Below are 12,705 nucleotides of genomic sequence, written 5' to 3' on the forward strand. Positions count from 1 at the left end.
TTGGAAGAAGAATTGACTCAATAAATGGTTGAGATAGAAAACATGAGGTCATGGTTGTCCGTTTTACCTTACAATCTACCCATGCCAGCCAATTTCAAAAATTAAACATCACGGGGGGAATGAGAAAGATGAGCATCAGCTGAACTTGATACTGAAACTGCTGGTGGGGAAGACTTTCATGGTACGACTCCATTAACAACACAAGGACATGTACAACAGCTTTCTTACAGAAGCAGATGAGAAGCACCATACTAAAGCATTCCGTTACATGCTTATGTTCTATATATTAAGACTTTCATGGTACGACTCCATTAACAACACAAGGACATGTACAACAGCTTTCTTACAAAAGCAGAAGAGAAGCGCCATACTAAAGCATTCCGTTACATGCTTATGTTCTATATATTAGTCCCACTAGCTGGAAACAAGATCAGTATCTTCAGCACAGTACACTGTTCATATCGGGCAAAGGAAAAGGAAAGCTGTACCGAAATTTCAAGCAGCCAAAAATCCAGAAAATCATGAGGTTGAGTGATGCAGCACAGGCTCTGTATCAGCTCTTGCCAGAAGTGCCCTTGAAACTGTTTCATGAGTAAGACTGGAGACAGATGGTAGAAAACTAGTGAGGTCAATCAAAATTCATAAAATTCAGGAATAGGAACTGACCAAGGACATAAGATGATCTCGCCTGATGGACGTAATAATTGTTGTTATAGGAATCGTTGTAGTGATGATCTTCATCAAATGTCACACGTTTGTTACTCTTTTTGGCCTTGGGCTCCTTACCAGACTGCACAGAAAGTTAACTTTTGCCATCAAAATGCAATCGCTTCCTTATTTTGCATTTTTTTCTTTTGCCTCATTGGCTATCAATTAGGAGTAAAAACTGAGAGACTTCACTCTTTCATATAGTTGAATACCCTTTTACAGGACCACTCGTAGCTATCGCAAGACAAATTTCCAAAATATGAGCTTTGTTCAAAACATACCTTGCTAATTAGTTTCTCAAACGCTTCTGGGCCATTCTCTTCAATATATTTCTCTGCAGCAACTAAGATGTCATCTGGCCGACTAAAGACATCCTTCTTGCGGGGAATGTACCAGATGTTAACTGTCTGAGTCACAAACATGGGGCGAACAAAATGTTCATACACATAAGCAGCGCCACTGAAGTAAGGTATGACCAACCAGCAAGTAAGAACGAGCTTTGCATAAGGCCAGAAGGGCAGCCTGAAGTACAACAACGAAGTGGAAGTATCAATAAACTACCAGCATTTAACCCTTTTTTTTTTCTTGCCTGAAACCAAGAGATGGATTTGCACCATCTTAATGTGGTGTCAGTAAGAAAGACTAGTTATCAAACTTATCTGACAGAATTATTCAGTTTCTGGTAGCCTTGATTCTGGCTATACCAAGCAAATCTAATGAATCAACATATAACAAACCTTATATGTCATGACCATTCAAAATATAAAAAATGTGAGAGCCCTTATCAAGGAGGGAAGAGGATACACAGAAACCATTTGAAGAGCTTCTAAAGATTATGAAAATGCTTTCATTGAATGCTTAAATGATTGGATTGCCTATATGAATAAGATGCTTCCAAGATTAAGGACTGGAGCAATCACCTATAGGCACTGGACTCCAAAATAGGACGCAACCAAGTAGCACACAGACAGTTAATCTAGACTGACCAAATGAGAATCCCCTCAACACATGCTTACACAGCAAAAGACGGAGAAAATGATAGTAGAAAACAAAGTCCCCAGTTTCTACATCACCTTAGCTTAAATTGACAACCTTTAATGGCTAAGTTCAAGTATCAAGGTAGAAAAACGATGGAACCCATTACAGGAGTCAACTGGAATACCTACAGAATATTCCTCTCTTCTCTTCAGGTCAGCACTCTTTTGCTTGACTAACTGCATGAGTGCCATTAACAGTCTGGCAGAACTAAAGGAAAGAAAGAACCTCATTGTTCAGTCCTTCATTGTTTTTTCATTCCGTGTCCTACATGAGGAAAACAAATGGGTTACCCATCTATGTTCGATTTAAAGCTTACCATTCAATGATTTTTGCAAATGTAAGCTCGAAGAGTGTGATCATGGAATAAAGAACCCAGTAAGTCAGCCATTGCTGGTCATCCACAGGAGATTTACTTTCTATGGCTCTAATGGAAGCATAGCTGATGATAACAAAAAATCATGGCATTAGTTAGCATAGGTATAGAATAGTGATGATAAGCGAAGCATACAAGTGATGACAATTCCAAAAACTTCAACTGGAGGAGGTACTTACAGAGGATAGGCTAAGCTAACCAGCGGCCTGCAAAACAAATTGACAGAAATAGAGGTTTTTAAAAGTAACATGAAAGTTCAGTAAGAAACATGGAAAAAAAACAAAGGAAAATATGCCATGTCCTAAAGCACCCCACACCAAGTCCATTCTACACAGAGAATAACATAAAGGATCAAGTAGACAGAACGTCAGCCAAAAAATAAAGTTTCTATTTTAGCTGGGAAGGAGGAATCAGAGGTATAATTTTGAAATGGGATATCAGGAACTTTTAGATGAAAAGGAACGGTTTCATTGGAACTCTTGTGCCCAAAATTCCCTTGAAGACCATCAAAAGTTTGTCTTTATCACTCATCAGTTCATGTAACTAAAAGTAAGCATGAGAGGGGAATCGTTGGCTGCAGATTTCTTTTCCCGAACAACTAACTCATGGAAATCTTTCATCAGACTGGCTATCACTCAAACATCCCAAAAATACATTGTGACGCATTACAGAGGACAAAAAATCGCTCTTTTTTCTTAAATGATGAAAAAAACCCATATTTGAGAAAATGAACCAACAAGATTTCCAATCCAAGGTACCAAACCCCAATTAGTTCCACAAAAAAAAGCCGAGAACATCCTAAAATGCAGGAAATTGAAAGGAAACAAGGGTGCTACAACACTTTAAGAAGCGAAAAAGTAACGCATACCCAGCAAGAACATCGAAGTTCTGTAGCAACACCTTGAGAAGATTCCTAGAGCCCATCCTGCTAACCTGATTATTTACTGATCAGAAGAGGAACTAGACAGATCTGCCAGGTTTTTCCAGAATCAGAGGGAGCACAGTAGAGTGAAAAATAAAAAAAATAAAAACACAAACAAAGAAAGCAGCGCAGAGCTGTAACCTGTAACCACTCAAACGCGCCACAGCTGACAAAAACCTGAAGGAAGTCACTTATAAAGTGTCATTGATTTGTCTTTATATTTACAGGTGTAACCCTCTTCCGCCTGAACTCTGTTGTCTGAACCTTTTACCATAGACGGATCGACTAATTTTTACATTTTATGTTTAAAAAAATATTTTATTTTTAAAAGATAAGTTTTAATTTACAATAGCCTAACTAATACAACCTAAAAAACTAATTATTTAAGTGTAAAAAACCAATACTCAAGAGGTGAACCGGAACGACTTCTGATATATAATACTTTATTATTCCCCCATTTTCATATTAACCCAGATTTTTATTTTTAATTATTTTTTGCTAATAATAAAGGATCGCTTGTGCCCCATAAAAATTAAAATAATAAAAAAATATTTTTTATAGGATTTTTTATTGTAAAAGGATTTTCTGAGGCTTGTATCACCATAAAAAACAACAGAAAAAAAAATAGTTACAATGTATATATTTATACTAGAATAAATTTTTTTTATAAATTAAAATAAAAATAAAAATAAAAAGGTAACGCTTCTTTCTTTTTTTTCTTTTCTCTTTTTCTTTCAATTTATCTGCTCTTCTCTTCCTTTTCTTTTTTCTCGGGATTTTCCAGAAGACAAAAAATTTTAGATTAAGGATCCAAAATCAATATGTTTTGCTGGCTCCAATTCAAGCACATTAAGCTGATCAGGGTGTGGAAACTCTTTAACCCTGCAAAGTAAGGCCATTGATGGCCCAGTTTAAAAGGAAACACCTGAACATTTATATAAAAAGAGAGAAAAAGATACTTGGGTAAAGTGAGTGAGGAGTCAAGAGGCAGCACCGACTAAAAAATCCGATTTTGCTGGTTTCTAACCTAACGACAATCATTATTGTAGATTTCCTTGACTTCAGGCTACAGTATCCCCAATAATGAATGGTGATTAGGCTCATCAATAGTTCAGTAACCAAGCCTTATAGTTCAGTAACCAAGAAGCGACTTCAGCCCAAAGTCTCCTCGGCGTTATGAAGGCATACAGCTTGATCCGGTTTTCATCCATGAAAAACCCAACTCACAACTCACAAAGGGAAAAACAATCAGTTTGCAAGAACGCCTTAGAAAAGAAAGACACACTGCCCACTGAAAGCCCCAAAATCTCTTCATCCGAATGTTGTTCTAGATGATTAGTCATTGCACCCCAAACTGTAACCATTTTGCTTATTATAAACTGGGATGTTTCCTAGCTTCTTCAACATGCTCTTCTTGTCCACAGTTGGTGGCAGTGGGGCTGGTGTCACTGATCTGCCCTGCATCACTTTCGGATATTTGTCGGGGACTGGTTTCCAAGGAGCTGTGAAGGCCATGAATCTGAAGGGGTGGGATACCTAGCATGTGGCCTCTTAACTCGTGGAGGAGGTTTAAATGGCTCCTGCATTGTCTTGGGGTCTGAATAAGCTTGGAGATTTTGAGGGAGGGGGATCACAAAAACAGGCCTAACCACTGATGGGGGCTCCAAACTAGGGTCTATGACAGGTGGTTGTGGTCGTTCCAGGTTTTCCGACAGAGATGAAGCTGAGTTGTCAAGGTGGGGTTGGTTGGTAGCAGCATCAGTGCCATTAGGCCATATGGGTTGGGACTGCATCCTCTCCCTTAACTCATTTCTTAGCTTCACAATCTCAGCTTCGAGGGCACTGTTTTCATCTTTCAGCTCATTCTTCTCAACACTCACCTGCAACCCAACCATTACTAAGTGAGTTTATAATTCTCAACCGGGTGCCTGAGAGTAACAAGAATAGAATTTCCACAATTTCATCAAACGATGGATTAAATCAAAGGAATTTGGGAGAGTCAACAGATTTGCAAGACTAGCAAAACTGACAGACATGTGAGCTAAGCAAATAAAGGGAATAATGCATCACATACATCACAAAGAAATGAAAAACATAAAAGACTAGGATTGTGATAGTTACATAGTGTGTCTCAGTCAAAAGACTTGCATTCTCCTTCTTGAGGCTCTCCACCTGCATAAGCAGGTCCCTGAGTAATCTAGAGGCATCACATAATATTGAAGCCTTGCCATTGTTTTGACGAGTTGGTTCTGTTAAAAAAAATTAACAAAAGATTAGGAAAAGTAACCAATTGAGAGGAATTGAAGGATGCATGTTTCCATAGACAGAGAGACCGATATCCAATCCAAGCTGGTAAAAAAATTGTATCATTCGAATTCCAGGGGAACAATCCGAACTAGCCCCACAACATGTAACTTGTCTCTAGTGAAAACTAAAACTAACAACGGTTAGACTTTTCTAATATGAAGCAATCAAAGCCAAGTGTAAATGGAATTGAACAAAACAAGCAGCAGAATCAAAGATCCCATAGGAGTGACAGTTACCTAGGGCATGGTCAAGCTCTACAAAGAGGTCGTTCAAATGGTCACGTTTCAGCTTCTCTCTTGCAGCCTTGTGAATCTTTTTTGGAAGCCTCCCTAGGTTCTTTTTAGGTGAATTCCTGCATCAGGTCAAACATTGGTTTCAGAAGCAGAATTAAAAGCAATATAGCCAAGTAACATCCACAGAAAAGGTCGAAAATTCTAGTTAAACAGAATGGTGAGCAGATCAATAGATCTAAGCCTCTCATCATATACTCTTCATATGCAGTGGAAAGCACAGTAAAATTTGATAACTGAACTAAGATCACTTTCCAGAAAAGAATAAAACTCAGGGTACTCACGAACCTGCTAACAGGTTTCTCAACAGCCACATTTGACTCATTAACCATGGTTCTTAGAAGTTATCAAAACAAGCTCAGTCACTTCATTCAGCCACAGCCATATGCCAAAGAATAGTCTTCTGCAAGGTATTCCCCTCCTAAAGCACGCTTCAAACTCAGCCAATCAGCCTGTACAAATAAATAGATAAATATGTGTATATATATACATAATATATTCTGTTCAAAAAATGGTCATACTGAACAGGATTTATTATCAACAGAGAAATCCTGAATAAATTACAACTGCATGATCATTCAAAGTCTGACAACAGTATAAGCCCCATCAATTACTCTTTTTTTTTTTTTTTTTGAAAGTTGATTACACAAGCACACACGCCCTTATGCCCTAGAGAGACTTGAACCCAATACCTCACATTAGGAACCGCCTCATGTGACCACTGAGCCAAAGGGCCAAGCCACGATTACCCTCCAAATTCATGTCATCAATTTGGTGGTGCAAAATCATTTTTCTCATAATGTAAGTACTCAAAACACAAATTTAACAGCAGGTATTCACCAATTACAAAAAAAAAAAAAAAATCTCATTTCAAACTCAAGACGAATTAGAGGCAAATTTTCAAGAAGCAGAGAAATTCTCACTAGCAACAACCAAGTCGTCCACACGCGCCGAAAAAAAACAACGCCACGATCAAGATAACACAACTCCGAGTCCAAACTCTAAAAGACGACCCTCCCAAAAACACATCCACCAGTCAGACTTTCCAAAACCTCCACTCATCAAGGAAATCAAACACGTATAAAGAACAGAATCAAAACGGAAGAATCAGAAGAAAAAACCCAACTTTCAACGCATCAAATCTAGGGCTCAAACAGATAAGAATATGCGCGCTGAGGCGCTTACCTCAGAAGCTGTCGGAGAGCGACCGAAGCGAAGGAAAGTTGGAACCGAGCAGATAGCGGACAAAAGAGACGGGCGTTTGTGGAGATGTATTTTACGCACGCGTGCGCTTGTGAACGGCACTCGCCCTCGGAAAGACAACTGGCCAAGCGCGTGAGCGGGGCACACGCCGCGACTAAAAGTCAGGCGAAACCTTCAGCTCGTTAGCGGCTAGTGCCGCGGTGCGGGGGTGTGGGCAGAGTACACCGTTCACGGCCCATGCAAATGCTAGCCAGTGTTGACAAAAGCTAGTAATGAGGTACAGTAAGAAGATATATATATATATATAGACTCTGTTGCTATTCTCATTTAATCAATTGATTGGTTGGCATTCCTTTAAACTTAAGAGATTATATGTTATAGTTAATATTGTAAAATTAATACAATCGTTAACCCAATAACATGACCCGGTTCAAATAAACCTAAGTCGACCAGGGTTGACCAAGTATAATATTATTATGATATGTTAAACGAAAAAGGGCATAGGGTTTAAGGTTCTAATAGTTAATTGATATGATTGTATTAAAGAAGATACGGAGAATTATCTATTCATGACTTATATCACTACAATTTGACTTAGGGGCATTGATGCAATGTGTAGAATAATACTTTATATACAATAAAAAAAAACAAGAACAAAAGAAGACTTTTCAAAGAATTACACTATCATGGAGTAGGCAGGATTGAACTATGTAAATCATCATGTTATTATTTTTCAAATTTGAACCATTATTTACATGGTATTAGAGCAAAACAACCAATTCTAATTCAAAGTCTCATTGCTAGAGAATCATCCAAAAACACATTAAGTGGAATGAATTTCCTCTGTATTACCTAGGTCATCACAAATAAGGCGTTAGTGCAAAATGATTTGAATTGAAGCGAGATAACACATTTCATCTCCTCTGGCAAAAACGACAAAAAACTGATTCCGCCCTTTTTTTTGAATCATTCACTTACCAAGAGCGACGGCGTCGCTTCTTCTTCCTCCCCCCCCCCCCCCCCCCCCCCTTGCCCGACCTTCTTCTCTCGTTTTCGCTCTCTCTGCTCCCTCTACTTTCTCTTGTTATCTCTCGTTTTCGCCCCATCTCCCTCTCTCGTTCTTTCTCTCTCGGCCTTTCTCTTCCTTCTCCCTCTCTCGTCTCCCTCTCTCTTTTCCCTCTAGGCCTCCATCTCTTCTCACTCTCGGCCTCCCTCTCCCTTTTCGTTCTCGCTCTTCTCTTTACTCCTCCCCCGATTTCCTTTAATTTAACCTATTCCGATTTCGATTTCCTTCAATCTTCTTCGATTTTTGACAATTAGGCGTCGATTTCTTCCATTGGGCTTACATTTCCTCATTCGGCGGTGATTTTCCCCAAATTTCAGAAGGTAAGCCGGAACCCTAATTTTTTTTTAACTAATTTAGTGTTGTATTTGAGTTAATTTTAATTTTTGTGCGTAATTTATCTTGATTGTGGCCTAATTGTGGGATTTAGGGTTAGGGTTTATGGGATTTAGGATTCAAATTCGTGTTGATAGGCTTTAATTTCGATATTAGAGTTGGGGTTTGGGACTTTTAAGGTCTAGGGTTTAGTCTTTAGGTCTGGAATTAGGGTTTATGTTTTTTTTTTTAAAAAAACATAGGGTTCTCGGTTTTTGGGGTGATAGTGTTTTAAGTTCTTAGGGTTTAGTATTTGGGGCTTTTGTGGGTTTTAAGGTCTAGGGTTTATGGTTTGGGGCTTTTAGGGGTTTTAGGGTTTAGGGCTTAGGGTTTAGGGTTTAGGGCTTAGGGTTTAGGGTTTGGGACTTTTAGGGGTTTTAAGGACAGAGTTTAGGGTTTGGGGCTAGGGGCTAGGGGTTTTAAGGACTAGGGTTTAGGGTTTATTTTAACTTGTAGGTTTCTCGATTAGGGTATAGGATTTAGGGGGTTTAGTCGAGTTCAAACAAGGCTGATGATGTACGGTTTGTAGTGCATGTGAAGTCATATGGGGCTCTACCAAGGGTGTTCAATTAATTTGGACTTGATGAGTTAGTTTTTGCATTGTTCTAGTAATCTACAATGAAATTAGTTAGATTAATTTTGAAATGTTTTAGAATGTTGTTGAATATGTTTGAAGTGCTATGGAATGTTTTTGCCATGTGGTGAGAAGATTTTGGAGTTATAAATATCCACCACATGGTCCAATTCAAACAAGGTTGAGTCGCCTACACGGGCGTCCATTAGCCAACAAAACCTGACCCCCATCAATGACGATGTACGGTTCGTAGTGACTGCGAAGTCATATGGGGCTCTACCAGGGGTGTTCGGTGAATTTGGACTTCATGAATTTGTTTTTGCATTATTCTAGTCATCTGCAATGAAATTAGTTAGATTAATTTTGAAATGTTTTAGAAAGTTGTTGAATATGTTTGAAGTGCTATGGAATGCTCTTGCCATGTGGTGAGGAGATTTTGGTGTTATAAATATCCACCACATGGTATTTTGTTATTTGTTGGTTGTGTTTCTGTGTCTCCTTAGTTACTACGACGGGTAATGGTTGTCTGATAAAAAAAATTTCCATAAGGACCATCTCAGATTTAGATTATAAATGGCTAGAAGAAGACAACAAACTCCTCGATCATATGACATTTGGACGTTCGATGATGACAACAAAATGCTCGATCTCTTAGTTGAGCAAGTTAATATGGGGAACAGGATGCCCAATGGGGTTTGGAAGCATGAAGTATATTTGGATTGTGTCAATAGGTTCAATGAAAACACAGCTAATAAAAAAACTATTGAGCAGCTCAAGAATCGAACAAGATCATGGAAGAAAACTTACCAAGCAGTAACAAGCTGTCTCAACTCTAGTGGGTTCGGTTGGGATGCAACTACACATCGAGTTACTGCATGTCATTTTGTATAGCAAGACTATATCAAGGTCAGTAAATTATGATTGACTGTAAAACATTTTGTATGTTTTCCGCATTACTAGAACTTTATTCCATGTCGTCTAAATGATGTTTTATCCTTGTAGGAGCATAAAGAAGCTGAAAAGTATAGACAACAAGGTTGCCCTCTTTATGACAAATTGGCTTTGGTAGTGGGAAACTCAATAGCCATGGGGAGAGCAAGTCAAAATGACGAAGACATGTGCAATGATGTCCAACATGAGGAAGAAAATGAGCGCTTAGACATACTCGAGGATGTCGATTTAGGTATCGATACTCCTTCGCCATTCTTTACAGAAAATGAGTCGGCACCTGATCAGTCTCCAAGTACTAACTCGTCAACTTCAAGTCGTCGTAGAAAGAGACCGCAAATGGTCACCGATGATAGTATTATGTTCGTTGATACAATGACAAGAATTGCCACCCTATTGCAATTTTTACAACCTAAAGATGATAAAACCGCCGGAGAGAATTGGTATGAAGCCCTCACAGAAATCCCAGACCTATCGGTAGAGATGAAGTTTCGCGCTCCTCTATTGTTAGATACACCAATGAAGAAAGACATGTTTACGAAGCTGCCAGTGGAAAAGCGACTTAATTGGCTTAAATACTATGTTGGTGAAATGTAGTCAATAGTTTTAAGTACACTATGTATTTTGGGACGATTGTTTTGAAGTTTAATTATGTTTTTTTAATTATGACTTTATAAGACATATCATTGATAGATTATGAATCTTATTATGAATCTTATTATGGTTAAGATTTGGGTTTTCATGATTGTTGTGTTCTTATAGTGTGGATGAATATTATGGGTGTGTGATTGGAGATGGTTTTTTAAAGGTGTGATTGAAAATAGGTTATGATTGAAGATAAGGGTATGTTTTTGTGTTTATGACATTTAGGAAGAAGCATGAATTATTGTTGTAGTCGTCATTGTGGTTGTGGTGATTGTATTTGCAGGTTTCCATGGAAGAGAAAAATAGGAATAGAAAAATGATTTTATTGACATGTCTTATATACATGATGGAAAGATACTATGTCAACCATAGGTATAGACGTGCATTACGTCCTCGTGGGATTGGTGGTCCGATTTATTTGCAAAAGGCATTAGCGAGATCACCTGTAAAATTTTAAAAAGTTTACAGGATGAATCAAATTGTGTTTAAAAAAATGGCAGAGATACTTTATAGTGAAGGATTTTTATCACCTACAAAGACCATCTCAGTTGAAGAACAATTTGCATATTTTCTCCTAATTGTTGGTCAAGGACAAGCGTATAGTGTCATAACAGAGATGTTTGATATATCAAACTGGACTATAAGTAGGTATTTCAATAAGGTGTTGAATGTTATTATCAAACTTCGGCCTGATTACATCAAACGACCTTCAGAATGGACTCACTCGAAGATTTTAAACAATCCAATGTTTAATCCGTATTTTAAAGTAACATCACTGGGCATCTAATGAACAATGGAACTCATATCAAAGCAAACATCCCACTTGAAGAACAACAAAGGTTCTGGAACAGAAAAGGGCTATCTCTCACAAAATGTGATGGCAGCATGTACATTTGATATGCAATTCACTTATGTACTTGTTGGATGAGAAGGATCAGCAGCTGATTCCCATGTATTGAAGGACGCATTGATTCACTGAAATAGAATCTGTGTACTTGAAGGTAAATAATATATTGTTATGTAGTAATTTATTTTATTTTATCTTCAATTATCTTATGTGAAAAATATTTTGTATTGTAGGTAAATATTATCTAGTCAATGTTGGTTATGCAAATATGTCAAGATTTTTGGCTCCATATCGAGGAACTCGTTATCATCTATAAGAATTTGGAGACAACCTTCCAAGAAATGATAAAGAGTTATTCAATCGAAGGCACTCATCTTCGAGGAATACTATTAAACGAACTTTTGGTACTTTAAAAGCTCGATTCCAAATGTTGAAAGTCGCTCCTCCGTTTTCTTATAAGATCCAGATGAAAATTGTAATAACTTGTTGCATATTACACAATTATATACGTAAAGAGGATTACAATGATATGTTTGAATTAGAAGATGATGATTCCGATGATGAGGTAGGTGGAGGAGGTGATGAGGTCCGATTAGCAGGTGAAAATTTGGATGAAGATAGCGATGATAGCGATGATCTTGGGGATGAAGGCAACCTATCAACAACAATGCGGAGGCGTCGTGCATTAGAATCCACTAGAGCTGCACAATTTCGATATGCCATAGCAACTACCATGCGGAGTGATTATTAGTGGTTGTACTTTATTACATTCGAACATGTATGTTGTCGTTCGTATCTACTAAACTAGTAAATTGATGATGTTAAACGCACAAACTCGTTGTTAAAAATAATTTACTCTAATTATATTCGTTGCTGTCATTTTTGTTACGATCCCGAGTCATGGATCGAGTAACACGACGTGGGAGTTGTGAATCCAGCACTGGTACTGAGTTGCTGGATTCGGTAAGGAGGGTTAAAGGTCCCTTCTTTGGGTACTCTTCCACCAGTGATCAGTCTCCCTTTTTATGATCTCATTCTAGTGCTAAAGTTATAACTAGAATGGAAGTAATTTAGGTGGAGAAAGAATGGAGAAATACCTGTTTTGCTCACGTTAATCAGGGTTTCAACCCTGATTTGATGCGACTCGTTCTAGGACTTGAAGACCTAGCTTGATGGGGCAGCCCTAGCTCACATTGATGGCTGTCCTTGCTCTATTTTCGTGATGAATTCCCAGTAAGAAGAGTTGCTCTAATCCCTCACGTGAAAGAACCAGAATTACTCCTCTTTTGCTGCTCGTCAAGAGGGGATTGAACCCAACTTCTTGTTGACGCTGGTGATGACAGAAGATCCTCTCTTTGGGCTCAGAAAAGGGGTAGGAAGCCCCTTTTCTTAGTATGGATGATGAGGGATAA

General features: G+C 38.2%; 3 protein-coding genes across 5 annotated transcripts; 1 reads left to right on the forward strand and 2 right to left on the reverse strand.

The window, feature by feature from the left end:
- LOC137936175 (HVA22-like protein a) lies at positions 1-3,219 on the reverse strand. 2 transcript variants are annotated; one of them, XM_068780739.1, is made up of 7 exons: positions 3,183-3,219; positions 2,988-3,089; positions 2,299-2,325; positions 2,063-2,185; positions 990-1,230; positions 689-790; positions 1-598 (listed from the first exon to the last, which is right to left on the reverse strand). In XM_068780739.1, the coding sequence occupies exons 2-7, from the start codon at positions 3,041-3,043 to the stop codon at positions 587-589; spliced, it is 561 nt and encodes a 186-aa protein (XP_068636840.1). In that variant the 5' UTR covers positions 3,044-3,089; positions 3,183-3,219; the 3' UTR covers positions 1-586. The 2 variants fall into 2 exon arrangements, with proteins under 2 accessions (XP_068636840.1, XP_068636839.1); XM_068780738.1 differs by lacking the exon at positions 3,183-3,219 and having other exon boundaries at positions 2,988-3,157.
- Positions 3,220-3,931: 712 nt separating this feature from the next.
- LOC137936891 (protein IRON-RELATED TRANSCRIPTION FACTOR 3-like) lies at positions 3,932-6,900 on the reverse strand. Of its 2 annotated transcripts, none has more exons than XM_068781839.1 (5): positions 6,824-6,900; positions 5,927-6,090; positions 5,585-5,700; positions 5,163-5,290; positions 3,932-4,921 (listed from the first exon to the last, which is right to left on the reverse strand). In XM_068781839.1, exons 2-5 carry the CDS (start codon positions 5,968-5,970, stop codon positions 4,505-4,507), a joined length of 705 nt encoding a protein of 234 aa, XP_068637940.1. In that variant the 5' UTR covers positions 5,971-6,090; positions 6,824-6,900; the 3' UTR covers positions 3,932-4,504. The 2 variants fall into 2 exon arrangements, with proteins under 2 accessions (XP_068637940.1, XP_068637941.1); XM_068781840.1 differs by lacking the exon at positions 6,824-6,900 and adding an exon at positions 6,562-6,581.
- A 2,526-nt stretch (positions 6,901-9,426) lies between these two features.
- On the forward strand, positions 9,427-10,398 carry LOC137937218 (uncharacterized). Its single transcript, XM_068782307.1, has 2 exons — positions 9,427-9,561; positions 9,856-10,398. Exons 1-2 carry the CDS (start codon positions 9,427-9,429, stop codon positions 10,396-10,398), a joined length of 678 nt encoding a protein of 225 aa, XP_068638408.1.
- Positions 10,399-12,705: the final 2,307 nt, after the last annotated feature.

Source organism: Aristolochia californica, unplaced genomic scaffold, assembly GCF_029961685.1.
Source record: "Aristolochia californica isolate CCGP_79_NKW_82.1479 unplaced genomic scaffold, dmAriCali1.0.hap1 SCAF_7, whole genome shotgun sequence".
In the NCBI taxonomy this organism is placed as follows: Eukaryota; Viridiplantae; Streptophyta; class Magnoliopsida; order Piperales; family Aristolochiaceae; genus Aristolochia; species Aristolochia californica.